This window comes from Prunus avium, chromosome 8 (genome assembly GCF_965620075.1).
Source record: "Prunus avium chromosome 8, drPruAviu1.hap1.1, whole genome shotgun sequence".
NCBI classification, from domain to species: domain Eukaryota; kingdom Viridiplantae; phylum Streptophyta; class Magnoliopsida; order Rosales; family Rosaceae; genus Prunus; species Prunus avium.
The window spans coordinates 28087899-28106581 of record NC_142291.1 but is presented as its reverse complement, the minus strand read 5'-3'; the positions used below and the strand labels follow the sequence as shown (position 1 = coordinate 28106581).

The 18683-nt window shown below is 35.1% G+C and overlaps 2 protein-coding genes across 2 annotated transcripts; both read right to left on the bottom strand.

The window, feature by feature from the left end:
* Window positions 1–434: 434 nt before the first annotated feature.
* LOC110770288 (cyclic nucleotide-gated ion channel 1-like) lies at window positions 435–3383 on the bottom strand. Its single transcript, XM_021974397.2, has 6 exons — window positions 3030–3383; window positions 2708–2911; window positions 2192–2481; window positions 1840–1954; window positions 1186–1440; window positions 435–947 (listed from the first exon to the last, which is right to left on the bottom strand). Exons 1-6 carry the CDS (start codon window positions 3240–3242, stop codon window positions 435–437), a joined length of 1590 nt encoding a protein of 529 aa, XP_021830089.2. The 5' UTR covers window positions 3243–3383.
* Window positions 3384–7626: 4243 nt separating this feature from the next.
* LOC110770297 (cyclic nucleotide-gated ion channel 1-like) lies at window positions 7627–11820 on the bottom strand. The gene is made up of 9 exons (XM_088245833.1): window positions 11787–11820; window positions 11299–11353; window positions 10854–10895; window positions 10274–10739; window positions 9958–10161; window positions 9472–9761; window positions 9233–9347; window positions 8367–8621; window positions 7627–8190 (listed from the first exon to the last, which is right to left on the bottom strand). Exons 1-9 carry the CDS (start codon window positions 11818–11820, stop codon window positions 7627–7629), a joined length of 2025 nt encoding a protein of 674 aa, XP_088101959.1.
* Window positions 11821–18683: the final 6863 nt, after the last annotated feature.

The following is an 18683-nucleotide window of genomic DNA, read 5'->3' as shown; positions in this document are numbered from 1 at the left end:
ACTTTGGATGGGGGAGAAGAGAGAGAAGAGTGGTGGTTGGGTGGGGCTTGTCGGCTGGGATGTGGTGGCTGTGAAGGTGGATATGGGGATGGAGGAGGGGCTGCCATGGGATGGGCTGAGGTGGGGTGAGGGGGCCTGTCGAGAGAGATAAAAAAGAATGGTTTTAATTATTTTTTAATTATTCTTAATATTTTATTCTATTTAAGCAAAAAAAAAAGGACTCCAAAATTGACAACTCATCACTTGACGGAATTTTGAATGGTCAAATTAATGAGGAGTCACATTGCAATAAATTTTCAAAGTTGGGATACTTCATTGTTAAAATTGAGAAGGTAGAAATTAACATGTCTTAAGGTATAACTCACAAGGTACTAAAACCGTAATTAACCCAAAAAATTTCGTCACTTTTACATTGCGACGCCTTCAATCGAAAATCAGGATTTGCCACTGGTGCTCATCGTTGGAGCTGAGAGGGTTCGGTTCATAGCCCTCCTTGTATCACGGCGGCGCCAGCTGGCTTGTATAACATTTACACAGAATTCTACTGTCATCCCAACATCCGTTTTAAAATGCCACTGGAATTTAGACGCTATAATCTTCAAGTCATTGGCCGTGAGTGCAAATGCTTCCACTTTTGTGAGGGACTTCACAAATCTTGTGGAGATGGGTAAGTCTGAAAGCGGGGAGAATGTTGATGCCCAGGTTAGAAGTTCTTCTCCATAGAAATCACCTTTGCCAAGACACTTGGTGGTTGAAGAACCTCCACTACTTTTTCCAGCACCATTGTTAGTTGTGTAGGTCAACAAAATGCCTTGAGTGATGAAGAGCATTTTAACAAGTGGTTCACCCTCAACAATTATATGGTTGTCTTCTGTATAGCTCACTGGCTTAAGATAGTCAAAGATTTCTTTCAACACTTGATCGTCCATAACTCGAAGCATTGGCACCTAATTTTAGATGTTAATTAAGAAACTTAAACGGTACGACATGTTAAACGAAGAAAAACTAAATTATGAATTATAAAATTAATAAGAAAAGAGACGACTATTTTACAATTCCAAAAATTAAATTACGAATTATAAAATTAATAAGAAAAGAGACGACTATTTTACAATTCCAGTAACATCTCCCTTTACTAATTAGAATAACGAATAATTAAACGCTTTGGAGATGAGGGGAACTTACTTTCTTCATTGTTGGCCAGCAGAGATGTCGCTTAATAAATCTCTTTTGTTCCAAGGGAAGAATAGAGAGGATATTCTCCACATGAACATCTTTGTTTTGTTCAAGTTGTTTGTGCACCTTTTGCATGATCGTCGCCTTCATATTCTTAGGGATGTCATTTTCAGATAACCAGAGTTGTACCTCTAGATCTTTCATTTTCAGCTGCTGTATAATTCTCATCTTGGCTGATGTTCTAGTTACCAACTGCATACATATCTGTTACACGACAATCATGAGTTCTTTTAACCCTAATTTCCATGTCAACACCATCTAGCTTGGCCAATGACCATTATGTCAAACGACATCTAGTCTCTAAGTAATTTTTTTATTTTCTTTTTTATAAAAAAATATCACCATCTAGCTTTATTAAGCCAAAATAATTGTTTGATGAACTTCAAGATTGAGATCCTTAAAACAAAACTCCAAAAGACCGTTTGGGAGTAATTTTGGCCCTCCTAGAATCACTTTAGGGGATAAGCATATCTCATGTACTTCTCCATAAAATCACTTAAAAACCACTTAAAGTGATTATTTGCTTATCCAGAACCACTCCCATATGAGCCCTAAGTTAATTAAGAGATACATTATGTTTAATTTAGAAGTTCTGTCACCAACCTTCAAATTTGTAGTGAGGTATAGTAGAACCAGGAGCAAGCCACTTAGAGAAATAAAAATGGCAAAGATATTTTCCCATGTATAGTTACTCGTCTCGAGGTTTTGCCCTAGAGAACTGCAGAATCGAAACAGAGGAAATATATTCAATGTATTGCAAGTAATAAAACTCAATGTGCTGCAAGTAATAAAATATTCTAGGACCTCTCGTCTATAAAATACCATTTATACATATGTGTGTGTGATGTTAGGCAACGTAAAAGAGTAACGTTAGGAAGACCACATATTTTAAATTTAGACAATTGTAAATTTGTTCCTTCTAAAAAAATACAATAATGCAAAATTATGTTCAAACCTTAGATTTCGCAAGCCCCACCAGAAACAATGAAAGAATTTTTTCGGTAAATTTGTTGACTCCAACACACCAGACTGAACAGCCTCAACAAACATGCCAAAATCGAAGGGTGTTGCATTAGTATTGTGTGGATTTATAGAGCATAAGTCGTCCAGAAATGTGATGTTTCTGATTGTACGACCATTACAGTAGAAGGTAGTAGGTTCACATCCATTGTTATTTCGACAAGCATTTTGCCAGCAAGCCGTCTCCCGCTGGATAGCTAAAAAGTACCAGAAAGCTCCAAATACCTAAGAACATCAACAAGTTAATAAGTTAGCGAACGAACTTTTGAGAAAAGTTTCTAGAAAGTATATATAATTCATAGGAAATTAAATGATGTTTATTTTGTTCATAAATTGGTGACAAGGTTGATTAATTTGAGAAGTTGGTTTCCAGCCAAGAAATCCAACCAAAACTTGGAAACTAAATGGAGCATCACTTGAGATAAATTAATATATGAAGATTGAAACTTACATGACTAGTAAGGACGTACAAAAAGAAACTGAATGCGCCTTTAAATAAAATCCATATTTCAGTCTCTCTAGTAGGAGTCTTGTTGAGTTTTGTACACAATAAGTAGATGCGAAGAACTCGTGGTACATATTGCAACAGAGCAAGAAAAGACAAAAACTTCATCGTATTCAAAGAACTAGAGTCCATGAAAATAAGGATCACTACCTGGACACAGTACAATGGATTAAGCCAATAGTTAATTTACCTTATATTCACATATCCGAATTTCAAATACAAAAAATTTAGTTTTAAAAGAAAGATTGGTAAACCAATTTACTCATACCTGTGGAATGGGAAGAACAGCTAAAAAGTCAATTAAGATGTGTGATGAGATCCTCAAAATCCTGTTAGCCATTGCCAAAGCATCTTCAACTAATATGGCTCCTTTTGTCAAAACTATGGTATGGAGATATGATCTCCCCATGACCCTAAATGTTGGAACTTTAGGTTCGATAAAAATTTGAATAACAATGTTCACTACATAAAATAGATCCATTGTCGATCGTAGTGAAATAGCCGCTCCCTTCAAACTGTTGTCCAACCCGATGCACTTGGTTTTCTTATTGACGATAGGAATATAAAAGAATAAAGGATCTATTAAGACCCCAAATACACATGATGCCAAAAATGCCCTCTTTACTATTTTTGGCAATTTTCTACGTGGAAGGGGCTTTGGTCGCTTAAGCAAGTGGTCTCGGATTCGAGCCCTTATGGATGCAAAAAAATTTCTTATGAGAGATCTCCGCATATGCGCATGACAGTACTTCGAAGGATTAGGCCTGGGCAATGTTTGGGGATACCTTGGGAAACCGAAGATAAAAAACACATCATAGACAACATATCAAAATCAGGTACTACAAATATAGATAAATAAAACCATGGATCCATGTGTTCGTTCGTTTTTATTACCTTAGTAGTTGCAATTCTCTTGGTGCAGTATGTTCTACAATGCTGAAAAAGATATAACAAACAAATGTTGATGCACAAAATTGGATCAAAAAGGGGGAAAAATAAACGATATAGTCCACTCATTATAACACTTGTACGGTGTACACCCATATTGGATCAACAAGATTAAGGCAGTAATTAGTACAAAGAAAAGAACTGGTATCTGCCTTGTCTAGTGTGAAATTGGGCCTTTATTATGAGCCCTTTTTTTTAATCCAACCCAAAAAGAAAGAAGAAACTTCAAGAGAGTCATTGAATAAGAAGACAATCAGATCATATATAATAGCCACATCAAATGATAAAATCAAATCAAATAGATAAAATAAATTAAAAGAATCAATTAACAATTAAAAATTAAAAATAAAATTTTGAAAACTCTCTCTCCTCTCTCTGCAACTAACGACACAGGGTGGGTGGGCAGGGGTTCTGGGGTCGAGGAAGAGAGAGAAAGGGAATAGAGATAGAGGAGGGGCTGGGGGTGGGCTTTCCTCGCTGTGCGATTTGGTTGTTTGGGGTTGTATCTGGAGATGGGGTTGCGCCTGGGTTCATCCGAAGAGAGAGAGACGGTGAGGAGATGGTGGTGTGCATGGAGGAGAAGAAGGTGGAGGCAGCTAGATAATGGTTTTTTATTTTTAAGTTTATTTATTTATTTACTTACTTATATTTAAAAATGTTTGTTTTTAAATTATTTTATTTTATTTTTTTTGGTAAATTTTTTTTATTATTTATTTCATTATTGGTCAACATGACACAAATTCAGTGGATCAAAGTCACGTCATCAATTCCAAGTTCATTGACCGCCACATCATGTATTAACGGAGAACATGACGGAAATATTATCAAAAGGATGAAACTAATGGCAAAAGTAAGAAATACAATTTTATTTCTTTAAATTGAAAAAAAAGATGAGAAATTAAGAAATAATATAATTAGCAGAGTAGAAGAAACTAACTTCACAGCTGTCTCTTGGGATATCTCCATAATTGTTGAAGCATTAATAGCCCCTCCTGCAATATAGAGAATCGAAAACTTAATTAATTATACAATAAAAAAAATACATATATATTATATATAATTTTAATCTAGATTCTAGTCTGTGTAAAACGTGGGCGGATATGTGCGTCTGAATATCTGAGGCTCAGGGCAAAAATCTAAAGTGTGTTCTATAAATAATAACTAAAATTATAATTTTTTATCAACTAATAAATTTTATTAAAATTATAGCATTCATTGTTTTACAACATGAGCCTTCCCATTTGTTATTGTTTGATGATAATAATTTGAGGAAAAATGTCATGAAACTTAGAGAATAAATAGACAAAGAGAAAGGACTTACAGCTCTATTTGCTTCGTCTTGTCTGCCATGTAGAGGAAAGGATAGATAAAGAGAGAGGCTGCGATGTGACTCTCTGAGTGAGGGATTAGGTAGGTATATAAGAAAATTGAGACAAGAAGAATCTAAAACCTAGTATGGTCTGGTTTTGTTTTTTATTTTTTATTTTCGGGGCTAGGATTTAAAAACAACATATTTGCTAGGATATATGTGTTAGCACGAGCTTTTGAGAAGGGAGGATTAAACAAATATGCACGCCTAGTTATTTTTTATTTTCTTTTGTGGACTTTTAGTTTTTTATTTGTTTTGTTCTATACGTATATATGGCTTAACTTGAATTTTTTTTTTTGGGTGCCCCTTTTAATTATGGGCCCCGGGCCCAGGCCCCAGTGGCCCTGGCTACAAGGGAAAATTTATGCATAAACAAAACAAAATATATAGGGCTATTCTTTAGTGGGGACTTTTTTGGAGAATCTTTATGTGAGAACACCGTTGGATTTAATCTAATGGCTCATAAAAAGCAATTCTAAGTGAATCTGTTGTACTCTGTTGTACTAGAATCTGACCCTCAATTTGTTCTCTCTCCTCTCTGCTCCAAAACTTTTTCGGAAAATGTTTCTGCGCGGGCGCCATTTTTTCCCGCATTGTTGTCTCTGCCCTTGAACGTTGATATTTTAGCCCCAAAATTATATTAAAAAACTTAAAGCAATCAACTTTACCTTTCCAGATGACTTTTCAATCTCCATGAACTACATCCCTCTTTTCTCATCTATTTTTCCATCTACCCATATCCAGAGACGGATCAATAGACTGGCTTCCTTGCTTTAATTTCTATATAAAGCATCACTCTTCTCCTCTTCTGAAATTTTTTCGTGAAAACTATCATGACTGGCTACCAAGTACCAATCTGGATTTAGCTTTCCCTTCGGGAAAGTTTTGGGTGTGCGGGTATGTGGAAAATTTGGGGTTGTATGTGTTTGTTTGTGGGGATATGATCTTGCGGTTTTTTTTTTAATTTTTAAAATTCCATGTCTCTGCTTGTTGTCTACTCTTTGTACCAATATTTCTGATTTATGGGCTATAGAAAAGCATAGAATGGATTGAACAACTCGGCTATGTTATTATGTGTTTGTTTGATGATTAACACAAGTGAGCTCTTCTCTTTATTTTCTCTGGTTCTTGTCTCTTGCTGAGGTTATCTCCTTCCTTCCTTGCTCTGGTTAAGAAATCTGGTACAGTCCTCTTCCTTTTCTTTATTTGAACATTTAAAAATATGGTATTCTGAATATATCTCATGCAAAGACATTAATTTTGGCGAAATGGGTATTGGGTGTGCGAGTAACTATTTTGTGATGATTCATAAAAGCACCACAAAGATTTCATTAGGGCTTCAATACTTATTCAAATTTGAGAAATTGAATAAGAAAATTTGTACAAAAGAATGCAGGCTATGCAAAAGTCCACTGCAGAACCAAAATATTATCAGAACTTTAGATTCTACAAAAGGGAAGGAAATCGCATTGAAATGGAAAAACTTCCAACTTTTAAGGCAAGGAAATATGCTGAGAGAGTTGTGAGCATTGAAACAGATGATGTAATATAATCTTTCAACGTTGTCATCTCTGCCAAACCAAAAGGCAAGCTAAAAACCTTGCACCTGACCATCGTACCACCGCCACGCATCTATCCGATTATTTATTTGTTTTGACATCAAAATTGATTTAAAGCTTAAAATATGAAGTAAATGTCACAAGGAATTCGTATGATTTTTTTTTTGAATTTTTATGATTATCTAGTAAATACGTCATTTTGTTAGTTGAAAAAGACTGATTATCTACCCAATTTCCAAGTGCTAAAAAGGCTTTTAATAAGGCATACCTGTAGCAATTGCAATTAGTTTGTGAAATAGCTCGCCAATATTTGGGATTATTTTTTCGACACCGAAAAGTGAAAGAGGAATTTTGATTTGGCGGGTGTTAATCTTAGTCTTCACGCGAGGTTTTTGGGGTTTGGCCATAGGAGATGTTGGGACACGTGGAGGACAGAGAGCGAATCTAGGCTGTACATGCGTTGTTAAACACCTTGCCTGAAAGTAATTAACTTGTGCTAACTCAAATGATTATTTTTAATTTGTGGGATATCATCAGACAAAAACAACAAATTTCTTAGGGACGGTGTAAGGTGGGACCCTTCAAATTTCTCTGGTCTCATTCTCATTTTATTTATTTATAAATTTTTAATAGTTTGATTTTACTGTGGCGTTACTAGCACAGAAGACTAGTATCACAAATTATATATTGCCCAATCATGACCATTGATTAGAATAAAACTATATGTAAATGGCATCCAATAACATAATGTACAGTAAAAAGGTTACAATTTATCTCTACATTTGAGGTCATGAGTTCATACTCTCTAATTTCCGTATAAAAAAATAATATTAATATTGATTGAAATATATAACTCATAAAAAAATACATCAATTAAGTAATACAAATTTGCATATGTTGTTGCACTCGAGTTCAAACCCCCTCTATATACATTAGTGTAGTTTAAGTAAAAATGACTTGATACATGTAAGGAACCAAATGATGTCTTTCTACCGTCCTTCAAGGGGACCAGATGAGTCATAATAGTCATCAATTGGAGATGAGAGGGTTTGGGTTGCCCTCCTTGCGGGAGCTGAGAGGGTTCGGTTCATAGCCCTCCTTGTATCGCGGTGGCGCCAGTTGGTTTGAATAAGATTTGCAGAGAGATGTACCGGCATCCGACCATCCGTGCTAAAATGCCTCCAGAATTTAGACGCTATAATGTTCAAGTCATTGGCCATGAGTGCAAATGCTTCCACTTTTGTGAGGGACTTCACAAATCTTGTGGAGATGGGTAAGTCTGAAAGCGGGGAGAATGTTGATGCCCAGGTTAGAAGTTCTTCTCCATAGAAATCACCTTTGGCAAGACACTTGGTGGTTGAAGAACCTCCACTACTTGTTCTAGCACCATTGTTAGTTGTGTAGGTCAACAAAATGCCTCGAGTGATGAAGAACATTTTAACAAGTGGTTCACCCTCTCCAATTATATAGTTGTCTTCTGTATAGCTCATTGGCTTGAGATTGTCAAAGATTTCTTTCAACACTTGATCGTCCATAACTCGAAGCATTGGCACCTAATTTTAGATGTTAATTAAAAAACTTTAACGGTACAAACATGTTAAATGAAGAAAAACTAAACTACGAATTATAAAATTAATAAGAAAGGAGACGACTATTTTGGAATTCCAATACTCCCTTTACTAATTAAAATAACAAAAAATTGAACGCTTTGGAGATGAGGGGAACTTACTTTCTTCATTGTAGGCCAGCAGAGATGTCGCTTAATAAATCTCTTTTGTTCCAAGGGAAGAATAGAGAGGATATTCTCCACATGAACATCTTTGTTTTGTTCAAGTTGTTTGTGCACCTTTTGCATGATCGGCGCCTTCATATTCTTAGGGATGTCATTTTCAGATAACCATAATTGTACCTCTAGATCTTTCATTTTCAGCTGCCGTATAATTCTCATCTTGGCTGATGTTCTAGTTGCCAACTCCATACATATCTGTTATACGACAATCATGAGTTCTTTTAACCTTAATTTCCATGTCAACACCATCTAGCTTTGCCAATGCCATTTTGTCAAACGACATCTATTCTCTATGTAATTTTTTTAATTTTTTTTTATAAAATATCACCATCTAGCTTTATTAAGCCAAAATAATTGTTTGAGTACTCCAAGATTGAGATCCTTACAACAAAACTCCAATACTAAGTTAATTGAGAGAGGCATTATGTACTTTTTTTTATTTATCGAAAAGACATTATGTAATGAATGTTTTAATTTAGAAGTTCTGGTCAACAGGGTCTAGTCCAGTTGAAGAGAGTCTTGATTTGCATATTAGAGGTCTTTCGAACCCCCGTTGCATCTTAGTTGTTTGTGTGTGAAAAATCCTCCTCCCCTCCCCTGTAGTTTTGACTATCGCTTGTACTAAAAAAAAAAAAAAATTAAAAATTCTGTTTTTGGAAACGAAGAGTTAATTATTTTGTATCATCCAAGAAAGGAATGCATAATCAAGCTTTATGGCCGTGAAATACAATAGGAGATGGGTTTTCATGTTGAGGAGCTTTAAGCTTAAAAGGGGAGATAAAATTATATGTAGACTTAGCACCAACCTTCAAATTTGTAGTGAGGTATAGTAGAACCAGGAGCAAGCCACTTAGAGAAATAAAAATGGCAAAGATGTTTTCCCATGTATAGTTACTCGTCTGGAGGTTTTGCCCGAGAGAACTGCAGAATCGAAACAGAGGAAATATATAAAATATAATATCTTAATTAGCACTTAAATTCAATGTAAATTTGTTCCTTTTAAAAAATAATTTAAATAGCCAAGGATGCAAAATTATGTTCAAACCTTAGATTTCGCAAGCCCCACCAGAAACAATGAAAGAATTTTTTCGGTAAATTTGTTGACTCCAACACACCAGATTGAACAGCCTCAACAAACATACCAAAATCGAAGGATGTTGCATTAGCATTGTGTGGATTTATAGAGCATAAGTCGTCCAGAAATGTGACGTTTCTGCTTGTACCACCATTGCAGTAAAAGGTAGTAGGTTCACATCCATTGTTGTTTCGACAAGCATTTTGCCAGCAAGCCGTCTCCCGCTGGATAGCTAAAAAATACCAAAAAGCTCCAAATACCTAAAAACATCAAGAAGTAAATTAGTAATCGAACTTTTGAGAAAAAGTCATATGAAAATCATGTTTCTTGTTCATAAATGGCTGACAGGGTTGATTAATTTGAGCACTTGGTTTCCAGCCAAGAAATCCAATCAAAACTTGGTAACTAAATGGAGCATCACTTGAGATAAATTAATATAGGAAGATTGAGACTTACATGACTAGCAAGGATGTACAAAAAGAAACTGAATGCACCTTTAAATAAAATCCAGATCTCAGTCTCTCTAGCAGGAGTCTTGTTGAGTTTTGTACATAATATGTAGATGCGAAGAACCCGTGGTACATATTGCAACAGAGCAAGAAAAGCCAAAAACTTCCACGTATTCAAAGAACTAGAGTCCATGAAAATAAGGATCACTGCCTACAATGGATTAAGCCAACAGTTAATTTACCTTATATTCACATATCCGAATTTCAAATACAAAAAATTTAGTTGAAAAACAAAGATTGGTCGTAAAACAATTTACTCATACCTGTGGAATGGGAAGAACAGCTAAAAAGTCAATTACGATGCGTGATGAAATCCTCCAAATCCTGTTAGCCATTGCCAAAGCATCTTCAACTAATATGGTTCCTTTTGTCAAAACTATGGTATGGAGATATGATCTCCCCATGACCCTAAATGTTGGAACTTTAGGTTCGATATAAATTTGAATAACAATGGTCACTACATAAAATAGATCCGTTGTCGATCGTAGTGAAATAACAGCTCCTTTCAAACTTTTGTCCAACCCGATGCATTTCGTATCCTTGTTGATGATAGGAATATAAAAGAATACAGGATCTATTAAGACCCCAAATACACATGATGCTAAAAATGCCCTCTTCCACTTTGGAAGAAATGGCCGACCTCGATAAAAATTGCTCTTTACTATTTTTGGCCATTCTCTACTTGAACTATGACCTTCATTTACAGTGGCAGATTCATCGATTGCCCAACTGAAAACACATTGTAAACAACATATCAAAATCAAGTACTACAAATATACCCTAATTAAATTTTCTATGATATAAGGCTCATTATGGATCCATGCGTTCTTTCGTTTTTATTACCTTCGTAGTGACAATTCTCCTGGTGCAGTATATTCTACAATGCTGAAAAAGATATAACAAACAAATGTTGATACTCAAAATTGGATCAAAAAGGAAAACTAAACGACATGTTATAACACGTGTACAACCATATTGGATCAACAAGATTAAGGCAGTAATTTGTCTAGTGTGAGAGAGCCTTTCCATAGGCAAGAGAAATTGGGCCTTTACTATGGAACTTTTTTTTATCCAACCAAAAAAGAAAGAAGAAACTTCAAGAGAGGCATTGAATAAGAAGACAATCAGATCATATATAATATTGGCATCTAAAATAGGATCAGATTGAAATAACAAGAACATGGGATCAGATTGTTTCAATACAATTTTATTTCTTTAAATTTTTTTTTAAAAAAAAAGAGATGAGAAATTAAGAAATAATATAATTAGAAGAGTAGAAGAAACTAACTTCACAGCTGTCTCTTGGGATATCTCCATAATTGTTGAACCATTAATAGCTCCTCCTGCAATATAGATAATCGAAAACTTAATTAATTATACAATAAAAAAATATATATTATATATAATTTTAATCTAGATTCTAGTATGTGTAAAATGCGGGCGGATATGTGCTTCAGAATACCTGATCATCAGTTTAATATTTTGCAAAATGAGTGCTTCGACAGAGAGGGAACTGAAGGTGGACACAAAGAGATGGGAAAATTCATGCATAAACAAAACAATATATATATATATATATATATATATATATATATATATATATATATATATATAGCTAGTCTACAAGGGAAGACCTTAGGAGGGCTAGCTAGCCATGTTCCTCAACTTTACTAGGAAACTTCATAGTATAGTTCGTGAATTCTCTATTTAAAACTCTTCAACTTATTATCTGTCTTAATTGACTTCAGTGAATTGGTTGTCAAGTTCGGCAATCACGCTGGCCTCCACCAGTAATTAGACGTCCCCGCATTTGAGAAATGTGAAGAAATGTCCATTAGTGCGGGGACATCGGAGAATGTAAAGCACATGCAGAATGCGAAGAAATATCCACATTAACTATTTGTTCTTGTATTTTGTTCTAGTTGGCCTATATGTTATTTGTCGAATTAGCTTTGGCCTTTTTATTTTTATTTTTATTTTTCTAATAACTTATTTTGCTTGTGTCTGGATGGAACCGAGATTTGGTTAATATTTTTCTTTGTACAAAACAAAATAGTATGAATGAAAGTAGCCCCAAAATATTATTGCAAGTTGTAACTTGTATGAAGGAACATTAATTAGTGTTGGTACCATGGTTTGGGCCTCACTGAAGCTCACAAGGAAGCCCACAATGGATGACTCAAGCTATTATATAGACCATATATGTGACCTTCATATTAGCCACATCCATAGTCCATATATGACACCGTCACTATAGAATTTGTGACCTAAGTTGTTATTTCACTCTCATTTCACTCTCTCAAGCCTATGTACAATGTAACAACCGTATAATTAAAACAACTGTACAATTCAAAAACGATTAAGGGGAGGGGAGACTACCCCATCTCAAGGTCAAAGCATACCAAGGCCTCTTTGAAGACTTAGCTTGTTTAGTCAAACAATTATATTTATATGATTTTTGAAGTTCCATGGAATGTAAGTACTAGTCGAAATCATTTGTCAATATTATATCTTTGTAACAGCCCTTGAAGTCGAATTCTACTTCACTCCTTCGCCCAAAAACATTTTGTAAATTGAAATTAATATTGGAATAAAAAGATTTTGCTGCTTTTTTTGGGAGGTCAATTTAGAGAGAAGGGGATCGTCTTCAGCAGGGAAAATGGCTAGGACCTTCGGTAGCTGGGTACCCTGTAGAAAACAAAGTGGAAGAAGCAGTCGTTAAGCTTCGGATACCGGTGTGGTGCCGGTCGAAGGCTCTCCGATGCTTAAGTCAACTAAGAATGATAATTTTGGCAGAGTAACTGTAAAGGTAAGAAATTAGTTACCATTTTCGTCTTGGGTACTGTTCCCTATTTATAGGGAGGTGAAAATGGAAGGCTTGCACAAAATTTCGATATGGGACTTTGTGCAAGTTGTTGTGGTGCCGACATGTGTCTCGGAGATTAGGTTCGGCAGTTAGGAGCTTCGGCAGGTGTTGGTTACCTTGGAAAGGTGTCTTCCTTCTGCAGGGAAGAAGGCGTGTCTGCCTTGGTGCTAGTCGCTTTGGTGCTAGACATGCTCGGTTGATGATGGTGTAAGCATAAGTTGTTTTACCAGAGCAAACCATAAAAACATGAATGTTTATTATGAGATGTTGGAGAAAGCTAAACAAAATTTTATATGAATGTTTGCTATTTGCTCTAATTCTAGTCTTTTTCTAGTTATTTTGCCGGAGAAGCAACATCTCTAATCCTTTTTTCCAAGGAATTCTTTTATTCATCTTGTCAGTAGTTCATCAACTCATATACGTCAATTATGACCGAGATGCAGCAGAAGGTTAATAGATAACACTGCCAACCTTCAATATTTTTATCTAATTATGTTGTATGAAATCAAGAATAATATATTGATATCCCAATTGTTGCATGTTTCTCTCTTAAATCTTGTTCTTCCTCGTATAAGATTGTGTTGTAGTAAAATGAAACAAATTTTATGCAAAATGAATGAGATTTATGATTTGAAAAGTTTACTCCTCCCAAAGTATGCACCAAATTGAAACAGGTTTTTAGAATATTGATAATCTAAAGAGGCTTTCTTTGGATCCGGATCCTCTGTTCTAATTTTCTCTGTCATGATCTGCTTTACTTTTGTTCTTCATATGCCACCTCATTAAAATTTAATCTAAAGGACTTAAAAATTGACACATCATCCTTCAAACAAAAACTCAATTTACTCCTACTTAAAAAAGAAAAAAAAACCCTAATCCAACTAACGGCAAAGTTAACGAACTGTTTTTTTTTCTTCTTCTTCCTGTCTCACACCCTCCACATCCTGTCCTTTTTTTTTCCCCTTCTTCTTGACTATGCCTCAAAATCTCATCTCTCACCAACGTCACAAAACGTATTAACAATTATCAAATATTGAACTTCTTGGCTTTACCCAGAAATGAAAAACAAGAATTTATTCTTCTTTTTCTTGTTTCTCTGGAAGCTTTCTAAACATATTGGATTTTTACGGTTAAAAATAAATAAGTGTATCAACTATGTGAAAAATTACAAAAGGCATTAGATTTGGAAGCCTCATCACAAATTTGGCCGCTGGAATTCGGAGAAGGCTGCCACTTCGCCATAAAGCCCAGAAACACAAAAATCCCACCACCTACAATAATAGTAATACAAATGTACAAAAACACACTCTCTTAAAACGTGATTTTCCTTTTGATAGGGGAAAAAGAAGGGATTGTGATTGCAAAGGTTTTGGAGAAATGAAAGCTTGTTGTGAGAGATAAGATTTTGGGGCAGAGACATGAAGAAGGAAAAAAACATAAGAACAGGAAGTGAGACAGGGATTGAGTAAAAAAAAAGATGTGAGATAGGAAGAAGGAAGAGAAGAAAGAGGACGTGATGTTAACTTTGCCGTTAGTTGGATTAGGGGTTTTATTTTTTTATTTTTTTTATAATTGGGAGTAAATTGGGCTTTTGTTTGAAGGATGATGTGTCAATTTTTAAGTCCCTCATATTAAATTTTAATGAGGTGGCGTATGGAGAACAAAAGTAAAGCAGATCATGGCAGAGAGGCAGAGACATGAAGAAGGAAAAAAACATAAGAACACGAAGTGAGACAGGGATTAAGTAAAAAAAAAGACGTGAGATAGGAAGAAGGAAGAGAAGAAAGAGGACGTGATGTTAACTTTGCCGTTAGTTGGATTAGGGGTTTTATTATTATTATTATATTTTTTTTATAATTGGGAGTAAATTGGGCTTTTGTTTGAAGGATGATGTGTCAATTTTTAAGTCCCTTCGGTGCGTTTGGATGAGGGAAATGAACTTGGGATTTTGACAAAAGTCGAAATTTCTAAATTGACGTGAACCAATTCCCGTGTTTGGAAAAAAAATATATATAAATTTAGAAATTCCGCTTGGGAAAAAACATGGAATTTGGAGATCATAAATCCCAACTTTAAATTCCATCTAAAAGTCGTCATTTCTAAAATCCCAAGAGAAATTGAGTTTTTAAAAAGATAACTTTACAAATGAAGGTTAAATTCCGTGCTTTAAATCCATCACCCAAACAAGAAACTTTACAAATTCTAGAACATTAATTTCCATCCTTTTAAATTCCGTCATTTATGAAATCCTTTGTATTTTTAAATTTCCTCATCCAAACACACTGTTAGATTAAATTTTAATGAGGTAGCATATGGAGAACAAAAGTAAAGCAAATCATGTCAGAGAAAATTAGAGTAGAGGATCCGGATCCGCTTTGTTTTTATTGTGTAAGCTAATAGGTTCATTAATGTAAGGATAGTTGGAAAAGAAAAAAAAAAAAAAAGAAAAAAAAAAAAAAGAGAGAGAGAGCAGAAAACTCATGCAGACCGACCCTACACTTTCCCCAAGCCTAACTCTAAATAACCTATCTTTCCTAGGCCCAATTACCTCCTTTTGCATGAAATTAGGCAATTTGTGAATTTTTAAGTCCAAAAAATAATATTTTAATTGGGTTCTATTAAAAAAAAATTCCGGTCCAAAACCGAAAAAATAGAAAACTTAACCGGCTTATGGGCAAACTGGACCGCACTGAATCAGATAATTTTTTCGTTAAAATCGCACTAAATGCCTGTTTGGCATTGCGTTTTCCAGTGCCAAAATCACTTATTTGCAAATTTTTATCTTTCCATCCCGTTTGGTAAAAGTCGAGAAATTTGATTTTCTTAGGAAACCGTTCCCACCCAACGCGATTTGACGAAGCAGCTCAAGGGTTGATTTCAATTTCCGCTTTCACGGAAAGCGAATAAGGAGCCGGTGGAGGTTTAATGAAGTTTTCCGAAATGCCCATAATATCCTCATTAATTTTCTTAATTTACATTGTCTATCCTTCAACTACTTCTCAGACGTCAGACCTGTACGCTTCGACTATTACACAAGCTTACTGCTCTCTTCTCATTAAAAATTGAAATCTTCTAATGATTTGACAGAGGAAGAGAGGCAAACAACCCAGACCATTGCTTCAAATATTAGACCGGTTTAGAGCTGTGAATCTTTCCTAATTGAAAAATATCATTGCTTCAATTAGACATCTGAGAAAGGTTTCAGATTTGAGGCACAACCCAGATTGTTTCTTCAAATTGAAAAGCCATGAGCTATCGAATTTGATGTCATGAGTTGTATAGTTGGAGCTTGCTTTTATGGTGTTGGGTTTCGGTGGAATATGATGATATCGAATGCTCCCGGAATATTTGCTAAATTCTTATATGTTTTTTTTTGGTTGTCAAACTATGTTTATTTTTTCTTCTTTTTAAACAAAGGAAATTCATTCATGTTTCAAGTTTTGATTTCCAGATAGTTTGATTGGCAATTTGGCCCTCTACTGGAGGTAGCATGTTTATAAATTGCTAGAATTTATTATTTCTATGATTTGTTTTTGCTGTGAAGGTTTGATGTCCACATTATATATTCATATGCTCCAACCCATTAACCTCACCATCTAGCCTTCAATCTCGAATCACCTACAATTTCCCCTTCCTTCCTTTCCTAACTCTCCTTTTCTTTTTCCTCTTTAATTTCTTCTGTCTCTCTTTTGTTGTTGGCTGTTTAATGGAATGTCTGATAGGATCTTGGATTTGACTCTTGTAGATTTGATGGATATTATTTGTCCTACAAATTCAAGTGAATCTACATACATATGAATGAACAAATGCAACTTTTGTTTTCAGCTAAATTAATTCGTGGTTTCTTATGAACCATCTGAACATTTAAAGAGTACGTAAATGTGTAATTATGCTCATTGATATGGATGTCTTTCAAACCTCTTTCTACCACAAAGCACTTGAAATAAATGATTTATAATTGAATTTAGTCCCAAAGGCTCCAGATCTAAATCTTCTGATCTATTCAAGTTTAGGATCCATTAATTTTCACGGTCGATTATAAAATTTTCTCTGATCTCAGCGGAAACTGATAAAAAAAATGGATATATTCTTAACAGACCTGACCTTACATATAAAAGTACATGAGTACATATTTACAAGCTCCTCTATAAGTATGGACCTAAATATATCAACAAAATCTATAACATAGTAATCTCCACCTCCCTCTCTCCCTTCGTTTTTATCTATGGCATTCTTGGACTGGATATTGAACATTATTGGATGCAGCTGCACGGGAAGGGAAACGATCTTTCTGCCGAGCTGATCGAGTTTCCTGCCGCTCATAAAATAGAAAAATGAGGAAGCGGGAAGTCAAGAACATGTTAATGTGATCTTGAGAATATGATGTAAATGAGGGATCTATAATGCACTACAAAACACCAGTCTGTATAATTATTGAAAAAATTTAAGTGATACCATTAATATGTCTACAAAACATTTCAAGTGATATACTACCAGTCCATCCCTTAATAGAAGACGGGTTTTGAGATCATCAGTATGTAAGACTCATAGCATGATGCCCAGAATTGAGTCAGCATTAAAGCTTACTTAACAAATTGATATAACACCAAGTGTGACAAACTTAAATGAAAAATGGGGGCTTCTTCTTTCAAAAACCTTTCTCAACAACCTCATAATCATCTTCTTGCGATCTCTCTCTTCCAAAATTCACTCATAATCTCTCTCTCTCTCTCTCTCTCTCTCTCTCTCTCTCTTTTCAAAGTAACAATCAAGTTTTTATTTTTTTAAATAGATAAGATTTTCAAATCTTATCCAAATTTTGATTTTTGATTTTGTCGAAATGTTCACACACAAAAACTGACATATCATAATATACATTAAAGCAAAATAGCTTTTTTCAAAAAATATTAACACGTATATAAAATTATATTGAATATAGAACTCCGTATATAGAGTCCTCTTGTTGTGAGAGTGTTGTTTTTAGAGCCCCAATCATTGGGATGGCCTAAAAGTGACGAGCTCAATCTCCGGAGAAATTATAGAATGGTACGGTATCGCCACGTCAGCGGGTGATACTTCCATTTAGAATTTGCCACGTGTATTTTTTAAAAGAAAATTTATACTTTTTTTTCAGCTAGACATTGGGTTCCAATTTTACCCTTCATAAAAATTAAAAGAGAAAAAAAACTGTGTCACAGAGCCTCCCACCTCTGTCCAGTTCGCAGCCCCCTCAGCCGCGTCGCCCCTCCCAACTCCGTCCAGTTCACAGTCCCCCTCTGCAGCGCCCTCCCTCCCTATTTTTATTCCTTTCCCCAATCCTTCAATCTCCTCATCTAGGTTGTCTTCATCTCCCTCAAAAACTCCAGATCCAAGTTCTCTTTATCCAACTTTGCTCTCAATCCCGCATGGCCTTGACAAGAGATGATCCAATAAACGCCAACTATTAAATAAAGTGATTTAGAGAGAGAGAGAGAGAGAGAGAGAGAGAGATGGAGGAAAAGAAGGGGAGGGGGCGGCAGCAATGGGGTATAGGACTGCAGCCAAGGTCTTCTTTCTTTTTTTGTTTTAATTTTATTCAAAAGGGTAAAATTGAAACCTAATGTCTAGCTGGAAAATAATTTAATTAGTGGAGGGTTAAAAAGACACATGTCAATATATGAGTGGAAGTATCACCCGCTGACATGGTGATACTGTACTATTCTATAATTTCTCCAACCTCCGTGAGGCTCCCAAATATGCAACCCATACTTCAAAACGGCATCCCCAATGGGTCCGAAACAGGGCTTTAAATGCTCAAGCCTAGTTGC